The sequence below is a fragment of the Cydia fagiglandana genome, chromosome 20 (genome assembly GCF_963556715.1).
Source record: "Cydia fagiglandana chromosome 20, ilCydFagi1.1, whole genome shotgun sequence".
Lineage (NCBI taxonomy): Eukaryota > Metazoa > Arthropoda > Insecta > Lepidoptera > Tortricidae > Cydia > Cydia fagiglandana.
Genome location: NC_085951.1, coordinates 822,139 through 846,356, shown reverse-complemented (window position 1 = coordinate 846,356; position 24,218 = coordinate 822,139). Strand labels below are relative to the sequence as shown.

Below are 24,218 nucleotides of genomic sequence, written 5' to 3'. Positions count from 1 at the left end.
TGGTTACAATGTCTCTGCAGGCTGCATATGCATCGCCGCAATATCTTAGAATATAAGCTGACACTGTTCTTGTTTTCAACCGTTTTATTTAAATAATATTGCTGTCGTAAATACCTTTTTCTTTTACAGCTTTTTTTTATTCCTCTAGTAACCCATTTGGGATTTTTTATTACTCGATAGGGAACTTTTATTTGTATTAAAGGAAAACAAAGACCAAAAAACAACTTTATAATGTCATGAAACTTGTTAAATGCAATTTGAACGTCACTAGTCTCGTACACTTCAGAAAAGGTCAGACTATTAAGACATTCAACGAACTTCCTTTTGTTTTCTGGCCAAAAGGCAAATTTATGTATAACGACATGATTGGTATGAGTACTCAAATTAAATTCGTGTTTATTATATTCTATATCCAAAGATTGCGCGGTGTTGTGATCAGAAAGATGTAGATGGTGTATTCTACCTATAACTTTTTTATTTTTAACATTGCTAAAGATATTGTCTATGCAAGACCCTTGCCGTGTTGGTTCTGTGATATGATACCTAAATCCATAACTAGACATTATATTACACAGCTGAGTTTTTCGTGTGTTTGTTTTTAAAAAAATATTTATTTTTAAATTTTGGTTTTACTTCGGAATGGTGTCAATGTGATACAATAAATGAATTCAGCACCCCCGATTTATACGAAAATGATACCAAACATGGCCTAACAGCTTCACTGACGTAGATATCAAGATAAAATGAAAATCCCTAAATAAACTTTCAAGAGCGGGTATCTCAAAAACTATTCATGATATCGAAAAACTTGACAGGATAAAACTTGTAACTAATTTTATCAGCTTTCGGTTTGTCTTAGTAGTCATGTCGCTAAGACGCAAAGTTTCCAAGATATCAATGAAAAACCGAAAAATTCGACCTTCTTACCCCCCTCTACCCCCCAGCAGCGGGCCTACATCCGGGGACTTTTGATATGTTCACCTCCTTAGTCCAAACAAAGTTACGGAGTCAAAAATTGTGTTCCTAGCATTTCCCTCTACAACGTTTTTTGAGCATTCATTTCTTGACCTAAATGCAGAATATCTATGTTAAAAAGTGTCTTCCTTCGAGACCGCACGCCAGAAACATTAAAAAAAAGGCACTTAGCATAATATGTCGCCCTTTTTGCATTCAGTATTTCAAATGACTTATTTATTTATTGAAATAGGTACTTACATTTACATATGTCATTTTACAGTAATCGATAAAAACAAAATCTTACAAAATACTCCAGTTATCTATATTGTAAGAAATCCGCAACGCAAGCATCGTCCGGTGGCTAGCTAATCAGCAACATGCTTCATCCCAAACATACCAAATGATTGATGATATTCGCAACAGACTTCGTAATATTTTTTTAATTAATCAGATAACTAGTGTCGATTTAAAATTTATCGCCACTCTGCTAATATCTACCTCACGCAATAGTTTTCGCACGATATCTATAAGATTATAACCGATTTCCGTGACCATAGACATTCACGTACGCGTAACCCATAGATAGTAGGATATATTACAGCATCTGTGGTTGAAAGTGAATGAGATCGAGATCGAGAGTGAACGTAGAATCGTTCGTTCACCTTCACTCCGCAGTTCACTCAGTCAGTGAGTTGTGCGCGCCTGTGACCCTCGTGCGCGGATACAAATACAAAAGTGAGTGTTTTCGTAACTTTATGACCTTTAGCGTTTAGGCTCCATGTTCTAATATGTATGTAATAAATGTAAATTTGTAAATATATAGTTGCCAATTTTAGAAAAGGATTACCTAAGCCTAAATTCGAAAGTTGTGGGAGCTTTTGTATACAATTAGAAAACTGTTTGGAATTGTTTTGGATGATAAATATTTTGTTTCTTTATTTTAGTTTTAATTCATCTTATATCTTTTACAGATACATTAAAACCTATCTTTGATAATTGGTAGACAAATGAAGATTAGTAATTTATTTACTTATATTATATATTTATTTGTCAAAATTTGAGATGATGTATTATAATGTTGATATTTAGTGATATATAAATAATTTCTCATAATATGAATACCAATTCAAAATTCTAATTGGTATATCGATTGGAGTATCTATCTATATAAAGGCAGTTTCAAAATAACACCTGGGGCCAAGATTATAATCGTTCGCAGAGTAACAAAACGCTATATGCCTCTAACGCACTAATATGGAAGAGTGATAGAGACTAATGGTAACATTCCATTTCTAACCGCAGCTGCACTACCGGTACTGAACGCGTCGCTGTCATTGTCAATTTCCATAGTAAAATTGACAGTAATGCAGCTGCGGTTAGAAATGGAATGTTACCCTATTACAGAAGAGAGACAATTGCGTTTCGTTTCGTTTTCAGCAAACGAATGTCATCTTGGCTAACGGCCCGATTCGAACTTTAAGATACGTCAAATATTACGTCCAGATACGATATGCATTAGACGTTTTTGTTTGAAGAAACGTCACTGACGTCTCTAATCCATATTGTTCGAATCAGGCAGTAACTCTCCTGAGCGCATACTTATTAGTGTGATAATTTGATAAATGTGTTGAAATTGTTGTTTCTTTATACCATTAAAGCTTAATTTGATTATTCCAAAGATGAAATACGTAATAAACAGTGTCTTGATTATTTGTATCGATTACCGGTTCTTATTTGTTTAAAACGCATTTACACGGTGTAACATGAGTAAACCGAATAATTTTAACAGCGTATTCCTGATCATATTTAGAGACAAAAATGTCCTATAAACTTTTTTAAAATTCGCCTAGTTTCAGAGATATTATTAATTAAAAAAAAAACAAGAGTTTATTGTTACATAGTGTAAAGGGCCTTTTTGATGGTGATGTTGCTGCTTTGGGTCGTAGTCTAAATATCCTTATTGATAGGTAGATGTCAAAAAGTGACAAGATACACTTTGCAAAAAGTTAGGGTCTACGAATAAAAAAATAAAAATCAATTTTAAGTGACAAGTTTACCAATAACATTTATTTTTTATGTACAAATACATTCAAAAAATTGAAAAAAGAAAACAAAAAAAAATTTTTTTTTGGCGAAATTGACCTAAACTCATATTAAATTTTTTACTTCTTTTGACCTCAGAAATGCGTGGTTAAAATTATTCGGTTTCCTCATGCTACACCATGTATTTCTGTGACTAGCAGCACAAATATTTTGTGTTATTTTGATTATTTTTATCGATTACCGGTTCTTATTTGTTTAAACCGCATTTATTTCTGTGACTAGCACAAATGTTTTCAAAGAAATACGAAATAGTTTTAAATATTAATGACCATCGAATCGAACAAATAACATTCAATCTTATTATGCATTAGTTATTATACTTATTATAAAATACAAATTACAAGCAAATAACAAACACGTATACAATTTGAAAATCTTAAAAAATACTTACAAAAATTGCAAAAATCTTACCTTACTTAAACTAAAAACTAAGAAACACAAAAACTTCGCAAAACCCCGCGTCCCTCTAGATGCAAAGGGGCCCATCACGTTGAACTGCGATGGACAACCTTTTCAAAGTATATCGTCGTAAATTTAAGAGTTAGACTCTTGTCGGTGTAGCTCTCTCCATCAAAGTATATAAGCATAAGTACTATTTATAAGTATGTACATACATTAATCCACGATTAAGAATAAGAACCTTTAGGACCTTTTCAGCCGGCGTATTATGGATAGCTTTATCCATCTTTATCCACGTGATAAAACAACTGTCACTTTTTAACACCATGGGATAGAAATTGTCGGACACCGTTTTATCACGTTGTCACGTAGACAAGATCGACCATCATATCCGCACAGGATAAGTTATCAGTGTCCATATTTAGTTGTTTAATAAATCTGATTATAATACAGGAAGCAAAATGGTATTCTCAAGTGCTAATCGTAGGCAGATTAGGAGATTTGGACATGACCTTTACTTATATTAAAGGTCGCGACCTAGCGGATGTCGAGATGCACGATAGTAGGTGGTTGCCAAATATTCTATTTTCATCGACTAGATCGCTTTAGCTTAGCTTACGAAGCCGCAGATCCTAGGTTTGAATCCTGGCGCAAACACATTTCAGAAAATGATATCTTCTGTGAACAATACAATAAAATTCAGTTATCCAGGTACATTTATACATAATATATTTTATTACAGTGTTCAATATTGAAATATTGTGCTCTGGGAATGTGGCATAAAAAGAGAAAAAAATCCCCTTAACTTTTGTGATGTTTTAAGGAAAGACGCAGAGTTAAGCAATGGCCTAATAAAATTGATATGACCTATTTGTTTGATGAGCACAGTTGTATATTTATTACAAGCTTTTTTAATTCCTCAGTTACTTGTATACATTTCGCAGCTAAAAACAAAATGTGATGATGACGTACTGTAAAATTCGAAATAGGTTAAAATCTAGTCAAGAAAATCGTCGTTTTCTGTCAGTCAAGGAATCGAGCTCAACATGATGCATCTTTCTACACTTACCACTAGTTATATTTCACTTGTGGAGCTAGAAGCATCCACAGGCTACTGTGAATTACTTGGTAGGCCGTACCCTTATTGGTCACAGATATATGAGCAAATGGATCCCGGAATGTTCTAGAGATGGCAGTCGAAGCGTGACGTTGCCCAAGAGCGATAACATCAGTATTGCAACGTTCGAACGTATCCGCATCTTTGTGATGTTTATCGCATTAATCTATAATTTCGTTTTTTGAGGCGTCAGTCAAGTTGTGATATATCGGTTAAGAGGGGGTAAAGCCATCGCGAAACTTACGACGGATTTGGCGATCGCGCGGGTTATAACGTTTTATTTACCTTAATTATTTTTAAAATATAATCTTATTTAAAATGTTCCTTGTCAAATCCTAGCTTGAGCCAAACCTTTTAAGGTTTTGGTAGGAGTCTGTCCTTTCAAATATATTATAGTTACCGTGTGAATTTTTTCATATAGATATTAAATTTACTCTTGATTAAAACGTGAAAAAATTAAATTAGTGCTTATAAAAAGTACAATTTTGCGTTGGCCCCCTCTTAAGGCGCCAGTCAAGTTAAATGATATATCGCTTAAACGTTACACTTGAATGGCGACTCCACTGCAACGGAGTTGCTGATGCAGAGCAACGGTGGAGTTCGGATTGCAAGCCGCAGCAGTATAAAGGTGACATTCGAATGTCAACTGCGGCTGCTTTACTGTTGCAGCGTCGGTGTTCCCGCCGTTATATCAGTCAATATTCTTGATAAAATGAGTGACGAAATGAACGTCATGATCGCGGCAGTAATGCGGCGGCAAACGTCACTCCTGTGTCAAGGAAATTGACAGATACGGCGCTGACATCCGACACCTATAAGAGCGCAAATATGCGGGCGTTTAGAGAAATATAAAGAAATATTTCTGTTACAATTGCAAGTGCATTTATTCGTGTTCGTATGCTACAGTTTTCTTTTCTATGTAACTAATATTCAGCGGTTATTCATCCGTGAAAATATTTCGATTACGCATATAACGCCGGTAATGAAATAAGTGATGTTACACCTACGAGTACTTACAATGTTATTAGCAATTCCTTTATTTACATTAGACTAAAGTTGCTGTTAGAGAATTTATTGTGATGAATGATGATAAATCCTATACGCGGATGCGTAAGCGAGGTCGTCAAATAAAACGAGACAGGCATTCTCTTATTTAATGACGTTACTGTCGAAATTACTAGTACAGTCAGCAGCAGAAGTTGCTAAGCGGGCGAGGTGTTCAAATGATCTTGACGCGACTTTATTCATAAAAAATATGAGCGTGTCAAAGTAATTTTGAACACCTCGCCCGCTTAGCAAGTTCTGTTGCTGAGTGGACATAGTTTAACCTACTTATTTAAATAGGAATGTGTAATTTTGAAGCCATAGAATATAACTATAAGTTAAAAATAGGCCTGTGATACTTATGTTTGATCGGATAGTAGATATAACACTTTAAGCTCTCCCGTTTTGTACACATATTTAATTACACAAACGGGTCTACCGCGATATAATTTCATTGTTAAAGGTAAAAACAATGAAATTATATCGCGGTAGACCCGTTTGCGGATAGTAGATAATATCCTCGTTATAGCGTGAATCTGCCCAGCCTGATTGGATAGTCGTGCTTCGCAAAAGGTCGGGGTCACAGAGTGCGCCCGAAGGCCGAGACACCGCAAATGCCAAATTTACACCATTTGCTCTCAGATTGCTACCCATTTTGAAGTGGAAATAGCCTGAGTGTGGCCTCCGACTAATGGTAACATTCCATTTCTAACCGTAGCTGCACTACCGGTACTGAACGCATCGCTGTCATTGTCAATTTCCATAGTAAAATGAACAGTAGTGCAGCTGTCGTTGGAAATGGACTGTCACCTTTAAGAGGTTCGGATGGCAACAGCAGCTGCATTACTGTTGTGACATCACTGCCGCGGGCGCATTTTCTGTCAATTTGCTTGATAAAATGAAAAAGCACCACTTGCACCATCACACTAACCCGGGGTTAACCGGTTAAACCGTTAACCGTGTCAAATTGTATTGGTAACCATGGTAACTCCAGGTTTAACCGGCTTACCCCGGGTTAGTGAATGGTGCAAGTTAACGCAGTAGTACTTAATACGGCAGCGAACGTCATTTGTTTATTTCATCGTATGGCGTGAATACATTAATGTTACGCTCATTCTATTGTGTTCGTGTCACTTCTTTCCGCCTTCGCTCTATGCGACAACTTTTCCATCTTCACCACTTACTTCAGATAGCAGGCCTCAACAGTGCGTGTCTCTAAAAACTTCCTGCCTCGCGCAGCTAAACTGTGGAATGAACTGTCGCCCGCGGTATCTTCGGACCGAGACGTCCTTCTAACCTTCGGGAAAGAAACGTACTCCTATCTAAAGGCCGGCAGCACACTTGCAACCCGTCTGGTGTTGCAGGTGTCCATGGGTGACGGTAATTGCTTATCAGGCGATTTGTCTACTCGTTTGCCTCCTATATCATGAAGTTTCATCATCATCATCATCATCTCAGCCATAAGACGTCCACTGCTGAACATAGGCCTCCCCCTTATGGGGGGTGAATGCCATAATCGCCACGCTTGGCAGGCGGGTTGGCGATCGCAGTCGAGTACACCGAATTTAAGGGACGCTGCTGCCCGTCCACCGGTGGTCTTGGACGTAGTTTAAGGACATACCCGGGTCCATGAAGTTTATGTTACCCCTTTACCCTACCCCTTACCCGTTTACCCCTTTACCCTTGTTTACCCCTGTGTCTGGAATATAAAACCGGACAAGTGCCAGTCGGACTCGCCCAACGAGGATTCCGTACATTTTATTAGTATTGTTGTTAAAGCGGCAACAGAAATACATCATCTGTGAAAATTTCAACTGACTAGCTATGACGGTTACTGAGATACACACGCGTATTCGGGGAACGAGATAATCACAAGATCTAGAGACGATATAGAGATCAACTAGATTTACATTAGATATCGACTAGATGTGACTTGGATATCTAAGTAAGTCATAACTTGTCGAAATCGTTCAAGAGGACCTCCAGAATCGCGGAAACGTCAAATTTTACATATCTATCTTACAAATATCTTTAAATTATCCATATCGTAACTTGTTGAAGTCTAGTAGAAATCTAGTTCATTTTCCGAATCGAGCCGACAGCCTGGTGATAACAGACAGACGGACAGTGGAGTCTTAGTAATAGGGTCCCGTTTTTGCCATTTGGCTACGGAACCCTAACAAGGTTTGTTGTATCTATTATCCCGAGGATGACAGCCTACATGCTAGTGTTTGGAGGGCATGTCGTGTGTCATGTTTTGGTGATAGTGGGCTCGCCCACTTTGCCGTGATTGTGATTAATAGATTATGCTGGAGCCCTATTCGACAAGCGACGTTTGACGTATCGTGTTGATCTCCCGTTGATGTGGGAAAAATCATAAGTTCTCGAATACGTACAATGTCAAAATTTGACATTAACAATCCACAGTTAGGGTGACAAGCAAACGAAACCGAACCACCCTTAGTTTAGAGTTGAGTTTTGGTTGTACCAAATGATATTATCCAGCGTTGATGGAATCAACACTCAGTATGCGATAAAATCAACTGTTGATTTGACGTGGATGCGAAATCTGACAGTTGTACGTGTCGAATTTGGCCCCTGGTTCACGCCCCCTAGCCGAGTTGAATGGTATTCTGTTACAAGCATATCAGGCTGAGTTGAATGATAATGTATTCACTTTTGTTTTTAAGACAGAAAATTGATGCATGCATAAAAACTTTTTTTTTTCAACGAAAATAGAGTTACAAAGAAAATAGCATATAAATGAGTAGGTAAAAAAGTAGAATTTAATAAAAGTAGGTATATGTAGTCGCACCAATACAAATCTGCAGCGAATTTGATAGCCCACGCAGTGTAAGTGTTATTTATACGTCATAATTTCATAGAAGTTTGACGTTTAAAATGACACTTGCACTGCGTGGGCTATCAAAATCGCTGCAGACTTAACGGTCTAACTTTAGGTGCAAACTGTGTGCGTTGCAGCAGAGCAGGACAAAAGGGTGACGGCTCGGTGATACGCTTTACTCTTTCGAGCAAAGCACTGATTTTCTGCCGGAACCCAGGTCAACAACTTGTTTGCAGGGAGGCCAATTATCGCTACAGCTAACTGTAGGTACATAGGTACTTACAAAACAAGTATTCCTTGCTACACGTATCTCTTCCTAGTCAGTCAAAAAGTAGCCAGAAACACCTCGCGTGATTTGTGCACAACCATACAAGTGCGATACAAGTGCGAGAAGTAGGTTTTTAGGAACGAGTGGCGATAAATTGAAACACGACCGAAGGGGGCGTTTTAAATCGATACGAGTATTGTACAACGTTTTACAGTACATATGACCTTTTAAATTTTCAACATAGGCACGTATTGTGCTAATTACCGCACTAGGGCGATAAAGTAGCACCATATGTACTGTAAAAATAATTCCACCGTTAGGTTAGTTACGTAATTAAACTTAAACAATGGAGGGAAATAAAACTAAATAGAAACTTGACATGATTATTATAAATGTAGCAATACTAGAGGTATAGTCAGCCAAGAAAGTGGTCTACCTATCATCTGATTGATAGAGTCGAAAAGTGGTAAACCACTTTCTTGGCTGACCGTACCTACAGTAGGTAACTATCGATTAAAAAAAATTGTGCAACCGATTCGAAACTAGAAAATATTGACCTGTTAATTTTTAGGCATAGGCAACCTTCGGCACGTAAGCTGTCACGAAAAGTGTAACCACTTGTTACATTTTAATGTTTTTACAATGAATTAACAGTAGCACTTATTGCTAATAAGCACTACCGTCGAGTTTATTGTTTCATGTAATATGTGCAACCTATTCGAAACTAGAAAATACAACGTTTCATTCGGCATCGGCAACCTTCGGCACGTAAGCTGTCACGAAAGGTGTTACAACTTGTTACATTTTCATGTTTTTACATGAACTTATTGCTATAAGCACTACCTACTGTCGAGTTTATTGTTTCATGTAATATGTGCAACCTATTCGAAACTAGAAAATTCACTTGTTAATTCGGCAACCTTCGGGCCGCATTACCGACGCATTGTCGCGAAAAGTGAGTGTTACACTTCGCGGGTCAAGGATGCGTGTGCGCAGGTGAACGAACGGTTTCGTGTTTAACATGAGAGGAAAGTGGGATTCCGTTGTGGTTCCGTTCTGGATTGTTTCCTCTCTCAAAAAAATCCTTAATGTTTAAGATATTATAGAATGGTAAAGAGAATTTTTTTTTGCTAAAAATCGACCCCTTGTATATTTTGACATTAAAATGATGTCATTTTGTTATTACCCGTGTCGCTCGCGCCAATTAACGTACGGTACCAACTTATAGGTAAGTACGAGTGAAATGCACGCGCGAATTGTCATTTAGATATCGATATGTACGAGTATGTACAGTGGCGTTCAAAAGTGCATAGATAGATGTCGACCGTAATGCCTTAATATTACGGTTGAAATATCTCCATGCACTTTTGAACGCTAATGTACATACCTACGCCCAAGGACAAAAGTATGGAAACAACGTTGTTTTCTTTAATGTCTCATGTATCTATCTTTGTTGTATATTTGTATCCTAAAATTTGCATTGGGCAACCCCAAAATATTAAAAATTCCCGCTACATATCAAAATATCCTAAAATATTATCGAAAAGATAAAAAAAGTTAGGACAAAGATGATAGTTGAGGACAGTCTTTTCAAAAGGGCTTATTTTTCTAATATACACCATACAAAAATCCTCCTCTCTATCATTGCCAGCATTTGAGTACTTAATTAACTATTCAAATGTTCTATTATTAATTTTACCATATTGTTTTCAAATTGTCAATGAATAATATAAAATCAAACTTTTCTATCAAAGTATAAGCTAGTTCCCATACTTTTGGCCTCGGGGGTACCTACGTTCGAATTAACCTCCAGGGCCCGTCACCTTATTAGGGTTTTTTCTTCTCCATTTCGCACGGTCTTCAGCATTCTCTTTAGTAAGACTATTGATGCGGCTGGGGGCCAATTACAAGGTCCAATCGGTGGGGCATAATCGAAGGTTACACTGGAAATATAAATTTTGTTATCTGTCATTCTATCATCTTTATACCGAGTGTGGCCTGTAATATGAGCAAAATAATTAACTGTAGCTGTACTCCTCATACTGACCAACATATGTTCAGCTACTTTTAAAAATAACTTGTGGTTTGATTTTTAATACACTTTAAAGTTTATTCTAAGGCGCAATGTATTGCGAATTTTGTTATTTTTAAGGCGTGACAAGCAAAGTCAATCACAATGATACGGCGTGGGGATGGCGCCCGTTGAAGTTAATATTTATTTTGTATGAAAAATATATTTATTTTGTATGAAAAATAGGGAGTCTAAATTTTTCATAATTTTTAAAAGTTGTTGAACAAAAGTGTCACCGTTTGAGGAGTACAATCTATGTTTTAATTATTTGCTCATGTTACAGGCCACACCCGGTATAAGCGGATAATAATTGGCTCTCAAGCATTTGTTATATACGTTCCGTGCTAGTTTTGATAAAGATACAAGTATCATTCAGACATTAATTGGCCTTGATAATTCAAGCTCATGTCACTGTCTTGTGTAGAAATGAACTGGATCTACAAAATAACCAAAACGACATTGTACAAGGTCGATCGGCCTGGCGCCATTGCGAGAGGTTTGTGCGGGTTTTATTATTTAAATAAATATTAATACCCAATTTAGTGATCCGTGTCTATAGTTCGTTTTTTTTAGCATTAGAAAGAACTCCACAGAAGCACGCGTGCAGTTTATATCAGGCTCTTTAATTGTTGATAATTATTGAATTATCTAATGTAGCATGGTCAATACATATAATTTACTTCAAATTGTTACCGCTAAAAGTGCCGGATTTGGAACCACAAGCTTACTTCTGCCAAGTTCTTTCTAATGCTAAAAAACACGGACTATAGCTTTGGTTAAGGAAAGATTTTGGGAACTAAGCTTCGAAGGCACGTAATGCAACAGGCACAATAAATAATGGCTATGAATTTCGACCCTAACTCAAAAGGTACCTCTTCTTAAATTTCGGAAATTTATAATCATCATTAACTAGCAGGGCATGACCATGGAATTATTTATTTCACAAAAACACATTAGGTACATTGATCAAACTAATACATTTAAAATTTAAATACATTTAAAGTCATGCTAAAACAAAATAAACAAAATATAAAATACTGCCCCCACAACACCCCCTCCGGCGTGGTCGCCATAATGATGAAGGTTTAAATTATAAACCAAATGGTTTACTTTTTTCTCAGAATCTGTTGGATAAAATTACTTGTCTGCTTAAAATAAGTAGTCCAAAGCTGATGAGATTGAATTATATTTAGGCATATGGCAGAGCGTGCCACTAATATCGGATTATTAGGGTAAAATTGTTTTGGTGTCACCGCACCAGGAAGTTTATGGGATCCATGCTTAACCCATAAGCGTCCATTGTTCCCACTTGGATACCTGGGTTACAGCGTTTGATTCGGTTTTCTACTGCAACTCTACTTAACAGGAGTAGAAAATTGGTGGGTTCCCAAAACGCACGTGGGTTGCGAACGTCCCTTAATTTTTCTTATTTTTTTTCTAATTGTACCTAAATTAGAATTCACTGTAACAAAAGCCGTAATTTACAAGGTAAATAATAAGATTCTTGTTCACTAAACCGGTAGAGATCACGCATCATTTAAACGCGCAGAAGATGAGGTCATTTTGCATCTCGAATAACATCGACATTCTCATTATGCGAGGATTTACTGGCTGATAATACGCTAAGCATAAACTTAATGGTTATATTCAATAAAATTTTATTAGCCTAGTGTTTTATATTCATTATCATTATATCTGCCTTTTATTGTCCACTGCTGAGTATAATTATGTTGTAGGGTATCTAGGTCTCTCTTCGAGCACGCCACTTGTCTCGGTCCTGAGCTAATCTCATCCTTTGTTTTACATTACAAGCAATATTCAGTCTTCGAACCTGTCTTTTGATCCGTGATGGTTAAAGACAACGTAATAGTCCAATTATTATTATTATTATTCACTAAGTACTAAAATACCCGACCCGGACCCGGGTATGTCCTTAAACTACGTCCAAGACCACCGGTGGACGGGCAGCAGTGTCCCTTAAATTCAGTGTACTCGACTGCGATCGCCAACCCGCCTGCCAAGCGTGGCGATTATGGCATTCACCCCCCATAAGGGGGAGGCCTATGTTCAGCAGCACGTGGACGTCTTATGGCTGAGATGATGATGATGATGATTAAAATAAATCCTCCTCCTCAGTCGTTCACTCTTGACAGAGTGGTCGTGGTTGTATGATGAGACTTATCTATCGCGGATAAAATAAATACAAAAGTGTAATTTTGAGTGAGATGATTTTTGAAAGAATTATAATATGTAGAGATAATAAATATAAGTTAATAGAAGCAACGAAGTGCACGCATATCAATAATAGAAGATAAGATTTTTGAAGTTTTAATAGACCTTATTAAATCATTTATTTACATACATTAAATATACAGTGGTACAACTAAACGAAATTAATAACTAGCTTAAATCTAAAATAGGCCCCTGAGGCATTGTACCAAGGATGCTGGCGGCATTTCCCCGCTGTATCGCAATACTGATACGTTGTGCGAGGTAGCCGCCAGCTCTATAGACCTTAAGTGAGTACAAAATGCAATTAGCACATTTAAAAAAATGCACATGGTTATAATAATATTAAATAACATAAATTTAAATACTAAAAGACATAAACAGGAATATAAAACTAAGACTAACTACAATTAAAATAACTAAAACTAAAAATGATGATGAATTCTAATGATTATAAATGTACAGAGATGTATAGTTGTATAAAAGCGGTGATGTCGTGCAGTGAATCTGCATGGTCGGTGTTTAGATGACGCAACTCGCGCAACCACGCAAAAGGGCGTTAGCCTTTTAGGTTCAACTTGATAAACAACGACGCATCCTTTTCAAAATTGGATAATGGCCAAATGCTTAATAAAAGACGAAGTGCTGCTCCGTAAATTATAAACTGAAATAGATGACTGGGCACTGAAGGCTTTTTATTTAATATATGATAACCTCTTGAAGTAACTCTGTCTGTCTGTCTGCAACCACAGAACCAATTGAAATGAAATTTGGCAAGGAGATAGTTGACCGAGCGTTAGCAAAGGTCACCGTTTCAGCTTGGGCAAAAATATTTGGTATGTCCGGATGTTCTCTACAGGACGCAATTCTCGACAAATTCTCGTGATGATCCAGTTTTTAGAAATTTTTCAAAATGGCGGAGTTTCACCATGCTTAACCCTCTAGTTCATACAAAGCCATATACGAGTATGGCAGGTATAACATTGAACTCTATTGACAACTGTTAAAGTTCAAAATTAAAGAAATAATTTTCATGGCATGCCATTGAGCGCTGAGGATAAAATATTAATCTTCTTTTTATACAAAATGACCTTTAAAATTCTCGAAATATCCAAACGCAGGTATTTGGTGGCAATGACTCTGAACCTGTTCTAAACCGATCCAATTGGCATTTCCATTTAATATTCTTCGAAACAACCAAATGGATACGTTAAATACCTAAGGCTATTTAGGCAGAAGAGACTTTTAGACATGTTTTACTGGATTGAAACCAGTTTTTTAGTCTGATTAACTCTTAATATAATCAAATTCGATCATGATATTCATAACTTGATTAAGTTTCAAAATTCTCTGTCTTTAGATTATATTCTCTGGGCTAGGAGTTAGCTCTATGTATAGTAGACAAACTCATCCACCTACTAGCTACCCATATAGCCTCCATCAATAATCTATCTGGTCAATGTCCTATAGCTCGTTCTCGATCATCTATTACAGGGGTCTCTAAACTCTTTTACCTGAGGACCATATTGCCCCTCAGAATCTTTCGTGCGGGCCACCTTCGTTTATTGCGCCAGGGTTGGGTCTCTGGTTGCTGCTGTTAGGAACAGTTCCACTCTCAATGAATGCTGAACCCCTGGAGCCTGGCTCCCGCGGGCCGGACAGTGGGCTCTCGCTTTGGGTGTCGGCGGGCCGGTGATTGGAGACCTCTGATCTATTATAATCAGGCTCATCTGAAGGGTCTAACTTAAGTAAACGCGGTATATCCGTACCGATGTGACTTTCAAACTATCAAGAAAAGAGCGTTCTCCATCTTAAAAGCCGGCAACTCACTTGCTTCCGCTCTAGCGTTGCAGGTGTCCATGGCCGACGGTAATTGCTTACCATCAGCAGATTCGTCTACTCGTTTGCCTCATATATCATAAAAGTAGTCGCATAAGGAACTGTCCCAGACTGAGGGATTCAAGTAAGGTGCAAATGGTACAATATAAAGGACTATAATTCTTCGTCTAGGGTCTCTAAGGTCTTACTACACGTAGGTTGTAGGTTTAAGGATGACTCACGCTAGACCGGGTCGGGCCCGGGCCGAAGCGTCCTACATGACCTTTTCTATCACGGCTGATCGGTAATCACGTGGTGCTTTCCATAGAATCGAGGCGCCGGAAGCTCCGGTCCGGCTCGGCCCCGTATTTCGCGTGGTAGGTATTCTACTCACTAGGGGAGAGCGGGGTTAAACGTGCCGATTTTCATAAAATACAAATTTGATCTATGAAAACAGTGTGAATAAGGTATGTGGGTTGCGCTATATTAAATAATGATTATTTGCGTTTCTGAGTAGCGATATTATTTTGTGCATCGTTAAACAGTTTTTTTACCAGAATTTTTTTATGAGATAGGTCGGAACGGAACAACTAACCCCGCTATGGGGCGGGTTGTTCCGTTGCTAAAATTTATAACTTATCCGTCAAATATTTAAATCACAGTTCACACACGCTAAAAGAGTATTTTGCAGTCCGTCGAAATATATGATAATTTGTTGTGTACTATCAACAGATAGTAAAAAAAATTCAAAGCAAAAATGTTATTATCCGTGGGGTTCGTTGTGACCTCGTTTTTGATTTATTTTCCATAACTACTATTCTACTATAATGAAAGCAACGAAATGGCTCCTGCAACCGCATAGTGGTCTGACTTTTCGCGACAAACATCATACGAATCGCTCCATGGTTTACTTGCGTTTCTATTCCCATCGGATCAACTTACCTCCGGCACGTTTAACCCCGCTCTCCCCTACTGGAATAAGTAGTAAACGGTCTTTTAAGCTAGAGATTTTCCTTTACGATTTTACATTTATTCAAGTAGTACAATCAACTGTGTGATCTAACCACGTAATAGATCACGCGATAATTCATTATGAGTAGCCATGGTTTGTTAGCTCGTATGTAATAACAGCGACTCTCTTAATCGACCATCGGTGGACCTTATTCTCTTTACAATAAGGTTTAAGAATTGTCAGTAATAGCGTGTAGATAGGATCAGGTAACGTTTGACATACTTGGCAATACTTGGCAGGCTTTACTTGTGAGGCAATGGATAAGCAAATTGTGTTCCCACTTGAGGATAATATCTAATTGATGTTTAAATGAACCATAAGTAGCGTACGTAGGTAAATGTTTGCGGATTATACTTACGAGCTTACAAACATACTTGAGTAGTTGGTATTTTTTTACATAATGATATATTAAATATTAACTTGATATTAATTAACATAACGAAACAATGTAACCTGTTCTCCACCCCGGTTGTTATTATTGACAGTATGATAGTACCTAAATGTCCCTTTTTGAAAGCAGTTGATAGAAAAATATGCTAAGTATATCCTAATAAGATCATTTACTATCGTACGCTCATCTAGCTCGTGGATTTCCGTAGTCTTCAATACTAATTTGATAACTCCATCGGTCATCCTTGCACCTACCCTTACGAGGATGTGAAAGATTCCCTCTTCTTTGTTGTATCCTCATGAATAAGCGGTGTGAAGACTGTGGGCACTGATCTTCACCAATGCTCTCCAAGCCGCTCTATCTTGGGCGCGGTGTATACTACGAGTAGGTAGCTTGTCTTGTAGTGCGGTTTAGGTTTTTAACGTTATTCTGTCTGGCCAACGCGTGGAAACTAAGCAGCTTAGCTGTGGAATGAACTGTCGTCCATGGTATTTCCGGAATGATACAACCTTTAATAAATTAATAAATATTATAGGACTTTTTTTACACAAATTGACTAAGCCCCACGGTAAGCTCAAGAAAGCTTGTGTTGTGGGTACTCAGACAATGATATATATAAGATATAAATACTTAAATACATAGAAAACAACCATGACTCAGGAACAAATTTAATATCTGTATCATCATACAAATAAATGCCCTTACCAGGATTCGAACCCGGGACCATCGGCTTCATAGGCAGTGTCACTACCCTCTAGGCCAGACCGGTCGTCAAAACGTCGTCAAAACCTTTAAACCTTCAAAAGAGCGTACTCTCTCCTTACATACAGGCAACGCACTTTAACCACCCTAGTTTTGTAGGTCTATGGAGAATAGTATATAATTGCTTATATCAGGCGATTTCTCTACTCAATTACCTCCTAAATATATCATATTAAAAAACTGATTATCGATCATGTCAATTTCAGATGCTGTACCCTCTGCTCTTCCTCGCAACCCTAGCGCTGTGCAGCGCCGATGTGTCACACTTGCAGCATGAGCATGAACATGAGCCGAGCACCGAACCCCCGCCACCCAGGCCGTATGCCTTCGCGTACACTGCTGGCAGGTTCCCAGGACATACAGACAGGCATCATGCTGAAGTTAGTGATGGCAGTGGAGTTGTTAGAGGTGAGAATAAGCTGTCTGTTATGAGGATTATATCTTTTGCTCCTGGAGTTTAGCGGTGAAGTCTCACACCAGCAGCAGGGGACAAGAAAAAGTTGATTTACCTTGTAACCTTTGTTGTAGCTTTCTACCTTTCCCACCTTTGCCATTTTCATCGGTATATCTGTGGTATTTGAAGCTACATAAACTTTACTAATAACAGTTACTAGATATACCTTAACTATCCTATTGTAAGTACAAAGTTTCAGAGCAATCTAGCTGGTCGTTTTAACACATTCGGTGCGGCAGCGCAAAACCTAAACTTACTGCCAGTGCGTTACGAGTCATATACTTCCCGTATTGAGAAAGCCAAATTTGCGGCTCGACCTACATTTTCCCGTACCATGTCCTGACTTTAAAGGTCCCTACAGACCTGGAATGTTATCGATTTGAACTAAAAGTCATTCTGATCAATAGACTTATCCTATATCCTTGTGTAACTATATACAGCTGCCGTCGCCCGCGGATCTGCATAAAATTTGAGATTTGGAACCGATCTTGCTGGGGGCTCTTAAAATACCCAAGTTTTTGTGTTTTCTATACCTCTAAATACTAATGCCCAATAGTAATCATATTTCCTCCACATTCCAGGAACCTTCTCCTACGTAGACCCCCGTAACAAAATCCGCAAGGTAGATTACGTGGCCGACAAGGAAGGTTTCCATCCCATCCTGAACGACGCTCCACCAGATCTGCCTGCGGACTCAGCCTCCGTGGCCCAAGCCAAGGACCGCCACTACCAGCTGTATGCGAAGATCGCTGAGGAGCATGCCACATACCCTCACCCTGCTGGTAAGTGTCGAGTTGCCAGCCGATCCGTAAGTGACGCACGTTCGGAGCTGGCTACAGAGTCAGCCTCCGTGACCAAGGTCAAGAAGGACTGCCACTACCAGTTGTATGCGAAGATCGCTGAGGAGCATGCCACATACCCTCATCCTGCTGGTAAGTGTCGAGTTGCCACCCGATCCGTAAGTGACGCGCGTTCGGTGCTGCCTACAGAGTCAGCCTCCGTGACCAAGGTCAAGAAGGACTGCCACTACCAGTTGTATGCGAAGATCGCTGAGGAGCATGCCACATACCCTCATCCTGCTGGTAAGTGTCGAGTTGCCACCCGATCCGTAAGTGACGCGCGTTCGGAGCTGCCTACAGAGTCAGCCTCCGTGACCAAGGTCAAGAAGGACTGCCACTACCAGTTGTATGCGAAGATCGCTGAGGAGCATGCCACATACCCTCATCCTGCTGGTAAGTGTCGAGTTGCCACCCGATCCGTAAGTGACGCGCGTTCGGAGCTGCCTACAGAGTCAGCCTCCGTGACCAAGGTCAAGAAGGACTGCCACTACCAGTTGTATGCGAAGATCGCTGAGGAGCATGCCACATACCCTCATCCTGCTGGTAAGTGTCGAGTTGCCACCCGATCCGTAAGTGACGCGCGTTCGGAGCTGGCTACAGAGTCAGCCTCCGTGACCAAGGTCAAGAAGGACCGCCACTACCAGTTGTATGCGAAGATCGTTGAGAAGCATGCCACATACCCTCACCCCGCTGGTAAGTGTTGAGGTATCTCCCAATCCTTATTGACGCGTCACTGGCGCTGCCTGCGGACTCCGCCTCCATGGTCCAGGTCAAGGACCGTCACTACCAGCTGTATGCGAAGATCGCTGAGAAGCATGCCACATACCCTCATCCTGCTTGTAAGTGTGGAAGCTCATTCACTATTCAGACCTGGCTAATGCTTTGCTTCTGACTATAAACGTTACTCACGCAAGGCCTATTATTATTTTGAGTTTCGAATCAGAATCTGGTTCAATTCAACCCTATCATCATATATTTAAAATTTAGACTCTAGCACTATTCGCTTAGCACCTTTGCATACAAACCTCTATGCAGAGGGGTCGCTTTTCTCTGCAGCTGACTACCCTACGTTGTTCTTGTTCTCCCCGTCCCAGTTATCAGGGGATATCTGGGGGTAATAGGGATTACACTAGTGGCTCTGTGAGCTGTAGACCTCGCGAGCTGAGCTTAAAACTGAGTAAATGTATGGCTTCGTTGTTTAGAAGAATTTAGAGAATCTAATTTGACAATTAAAACCTTAACTATCGAACCTGCTTACAAAATTCGGGAATTGGTTTAAAAATGCGACCAGTAGAGTAGAACAGATGGACATACGAAACAATTTTTGGCTAACAGGCCAATTCAAACGTACACTGATATCAGAATGACGTCTAACTGATGTCATTTAGTTATCGTGCATTTCGCTGGTTCTTGTCCGTACATGTATTGGCGCAAGCGAGACGCACGATGACTACTAAATAACATGATAAAAATATCATTCCGATGTCAGTGTACGGTCGGTGCCCCAACTTAAGTATCCACGTCGCCATACTAATTGTATAGAAAAGTGGATAGAGTTAGACCAAGAAAAGTCTGCAGAGATTTTGACAGCACACGCAGTGCCAATGTAATGAAACATATCAATGTACGAAATGACATTGATATGTTACAGATTTCAATTGTTTGGTTGAGTTAAATGTAATGCCCGTGTTACAACAACGCTATATGCTACATTTAATTACTTTTTAAACAAAAAAAAAAAACAAAAAAGAAAACAAAAAAAAATTTTTTTTTGAAAATTAACTATGCCATTTAGTTCTTATAAACGTACTTAACTATACCCCGAAGTTAACGGAATTCAATAAAAACACGGTGTATAGTAAATTAAAGAAAAACAATACGAAATTTATGTGTAAAAAAATACAAAAAGTTATAATATCCCAGCATACAATTACTGGGGATCGAACCCAGACCCTCTGTGCAAACAGAAAAAGCGAACGTTTACAAACTGAGCCAAATAGTTCTTAAATGGGTTGACGAAATTTAGCTACTCCTTCTCAAATTAAAATTAGTTAAAATTAAATATCTAAATACCGCCTAAACCAGCGATAATTTTTTTCTGCATTTTTTGCTATTAACTCTGTAAACATGTTTCAAAAAGAAAATAGGCTTATGATATCGATACGACTATTTGTTTAGGCGCCAGGTATCACGACTCCGCCATTTTTAAAAAATTCCAAAAACCGGATTGACAAAAAAATTTTATTTAGTCATAAAATTCGGTCACAAAATTTCACGAGAATCGGTTAAGAATTGCGACCTGTAGAGGAGAACATCCGGACATACGAAAGCAAAATGCCCGAGTCAAAACGTAGACCTTCGCTTCGCTTCGGTCAATAATACAGTATGTGTCTGACCATGGGGCTTTAATTCCAGGGCTTTATTTTACTCGCTAAACTGAGCTACTTTTACTATGGGACCAACCCGAAAATCAGGGAAAAAATTTTGGCTTTTCCATAGAAAACGTCGACTTCTGATCAGCCAAAATGTATGGAAAAGTAAAAAAATTTTTCGGGATTTCGGGGTTGGTGCCATAATAAAAGTAGCTCAGTTTAGCGAGTACAATCGAGCCCTGGATTTAAAGCCCGATGGTCACTAATGGTCAGTAAACCCTGTATATTATGTAGTTTGAACTATTCACCAAATTGTACTTCCGACTCCCAACCACTTAACTTTTTATGTCTATCTTCCAGTAGCCGAAGCAGCGTCCCCCCGCCAATCAGCAGCCGTGGTCGCCGCCACGCTGAAGCACGCCGAACTGTTCCGTGTGATAGCCGAGCAGCACGCGAGGATCGCCGCCGAACGGGAAGCGCTTCAGAAAGAGGAGGAGCTACAAGAGCTAGGACATTAGAGAAGGATAGCTATATTAAGAGTTTTAAGTAACTAATCTCAGCCGATCGATCACAGGACCTCTTCCAAGGAACAACATACGCTACACTTATCCAACGGTTCCTCAATATTGTTCCCAAACCGCCTGACTTTTCTGGCTAAGACCTACGGCCCAATTTGAACTTTAAGATACGTCAATTATTCTATAAATTGTCAGTACAGATGTCAATCACAATGAAATAAATTACGATGATCAACTCTGGCCAACGTGGGACTCGATTCGGCACATCCTTGGCTTGCCGGTCCAATGCGTTACCAGCTATATATGACCATCCGTCAATCAACGCGAATTTAGTCATTGCAACTGTGTCAACGTCACTAGCGACATCTGCATTCTAAGGTTCACAACCTTGACCACCTCTCACATCACTATGGAAATTGACAATGACAGCGACGCGTTCAGTACCAGTAGTGCAGCTGCGGTTAGAAATGGAATGTTACTATTACACGATATAGATTAGATATGTCAGTGTCAAAAGTGAAGTTTTTGTTTGAATTTGACATATCTAATCCATTTCGTATCTAGCCGTAATATTTGTCGTATGTTATTGTTCGAATTGGGCCGCTACAGTTCGCGGTCGATCCTAAAGATTCTCAGAAACCTTTGACCCGAGGATATAATATAATCAGCCGATAACTATGGTCGTTAGGATATCTTTACAAAAGCATCTGGAGCCGTAGCAAAGATGACAATCATTTATCGACAAACGCCAAACGAAAAGTCAGAATGATAACGAATGGAAACGAAACGTGAAGTGATCATTTTCCATACATTTCAGTTTCGTTTAGCGTTTTCTATTAATGATTGTTCGACATGACAGGTGCGAAAAGTGACGTTATCTATCGCCGTTATCTACTTTTCGACTGGCGTTATCGATTGTCACTTCTGCTACTCTTATTGACTCTCCTAAGATATAGACATACGTGTAATTACAATTACAATCTTGTGGTAGGGGTGCCCAAGGGGGGATTTTTAAATCGTACATTAAGAACATGCGTACAGTCAGCCAAGAAAGTGGTAGACACTTGCTGGGTTGACCGTACATATAATTGTCAGATTAAGTATTAGCACAAGTATAACATCCACGTGGACTAAACTAACCAAATCCGCAATTTACCGATTTCTTTAGTGCCCACCAACCATCGGACCAACTTATACGGCTAAAAACAACAAAAAAGGCCGTACAACAACCTCATGACCACGACTGCTCTGAGAAGAGTATCCGACTAAGAAGAAGACTCCACGGGTAGGGAAATATCAGGACCCCTATTCGACAAGCGACGTTTGACGTATCGTGTTGATCTCCCGTTGATGTGGGAAAAATCATAAGTTCTCGAATACGTACAATGTCAAAATTTGACATTAAAAATCCACAGTTAGGGTGACAAGCAAACCAAACCGAACCACCCTTAGTTTAGAGTGGAGTTTTGGTTGTACCAAATGATATTATCCACCGTTGATGGAATCATAAGATAACTCAGTATGCGATAAAATCAACTGTTGATTTGACGTGGATGCGAAATCTGACAGCTGTACGTGTCAAATTTGGCCCCAGATTTCAATCTAACTCACTCGTGTAACTCCAAAAATCCCCTCTTGGTCTCTCCTAACATTGGTTCTTTATTAAAGTGGCCTCCCCCAATTTATGGTTAAAATACTTTTACAGTGAAATACTCTTAAAATTGCCAAATCAATATATTTAGATTATTGTTAGAAGACTAGTTTATTTTTGTAACTTTTGCAAGTTCTTATCTCGATAAGCTTTGTTTTACTTGCGTTATAAGAAAAATCTGTATTATTGAAAGAAGTCAAAACTTCTTCGCTTTGATATAAGACAATTAACTACACCTACCTATTTAAATACTCGAGGAGATACGAACTTGCCAGAAAATTATTATTATGAGATTAAGTATCGGATATTTTTCTATTTTTATACGACATTGCCATATGAAATGTGAATATGTAAAGGTATGTAAATAAAAGCGATAGTGATGATGCTACTCATTTTATTTGAAGCATAGTCGAGGAGATGCTGCGCCAGATGGTTAACCCGAACTGTCTAAAAAAAGGAGAAAAAAATGTGAGTTGAAAAATAAGCATGTACAAAAAGATTTTTTAAAGTATACTATGCAGGTGAAATTTTTTCACCAGCTATACTTACTCTGCGTAGTGAATTGATAGGTTATACATACATAGGGATACATACTGAACAATTTTTATAATAGGACGAGTGCAGAAATCGAGAAAATATTTCATCCTGTATATAAACTATAAACTGAAATTTGTTCCTAAGATGTACAAAAAGCTACCTGCAATCAGAGGCTAATAAATAAAGAAGAGTACTCGTAAAGTCAACGGTAAAAATATGGGTGTACAAATCATTTCAAAAGTATGTCCCATAACTCTTATGTCAGTGAATTAAGAACTATGGGACATATTTTTGAGTAAGTTGTCTACACCCATATTTTTACCGTTGACTGTACCAGCCCCCATACATCGCGAATCATCAAAGTTGTAGGTGACATCCATCCGCCAGCGCCATCTATTGCCTTTGAGGGCTCCTCAACACGATGGGCCAACGCTGGCCACTCTAAGGGACGCATTTATGCGCATTTACATTGCTATCTCATTCTACCGCATGGCTGCGTCCCTTGGAGCGGCCGGCGTTGGCCCATCGTGTTCAGGATCCATGACGGTTGCCCAATGGCCCAATTTTTGGCCATCGGCCTACCTGAGCTTACTTGCGCCTTTATCCTCATATACTAGTGGACGATGGGGGTTCTAGGATACTTAGAATACTTACTAGAGGGAGGTGGTGGTGGGGGGCCGCCATGTCCACCGCCGCCGCCGCAACCAGCCTTCTCCTTGTTGTGCGACAACGCCGCATTGCCGGCGATGCCCATGCCGCTCTGTAAAACAAATATTATTATAAAGGGGCCCACTGATTAACAGTTAGAGCAAAATTTTGACAGTTCCGAAC

At 39.0% G+C, this 24,218-nt stretch overlaps 1 protein-coding gene across 1 annotated transcript; it reads left to right on the top strand.

Moving 5' to 3' along the window:
• Window positions 1–1,543: 1,543 nt before the first annotated feature.
• LOC134674378 (cuticle protein 16.8-like) lies at window positions 1,544–23,233 on the top strand. The gene is made up of 4 exons (XM_063532443.1): window positions 1,544–1,692; window positions 17,223–17,424; window positions 18,052–18,252; window positions 21,042–23,233. Exons 2-4 carry the CDS (start codon window positions 17,223–17,225, stop codon window positions 21,197–21,199), a joined length of 561 nt encoding a protein of 186 aa, XP_063388513.1. The 5' UTR covers window positions 1,544–1,692; the 3' UTR covers window positions 21,200–23,233.
• Window positions 23,234–24,218: the final 985 nt, after the last annotated feature.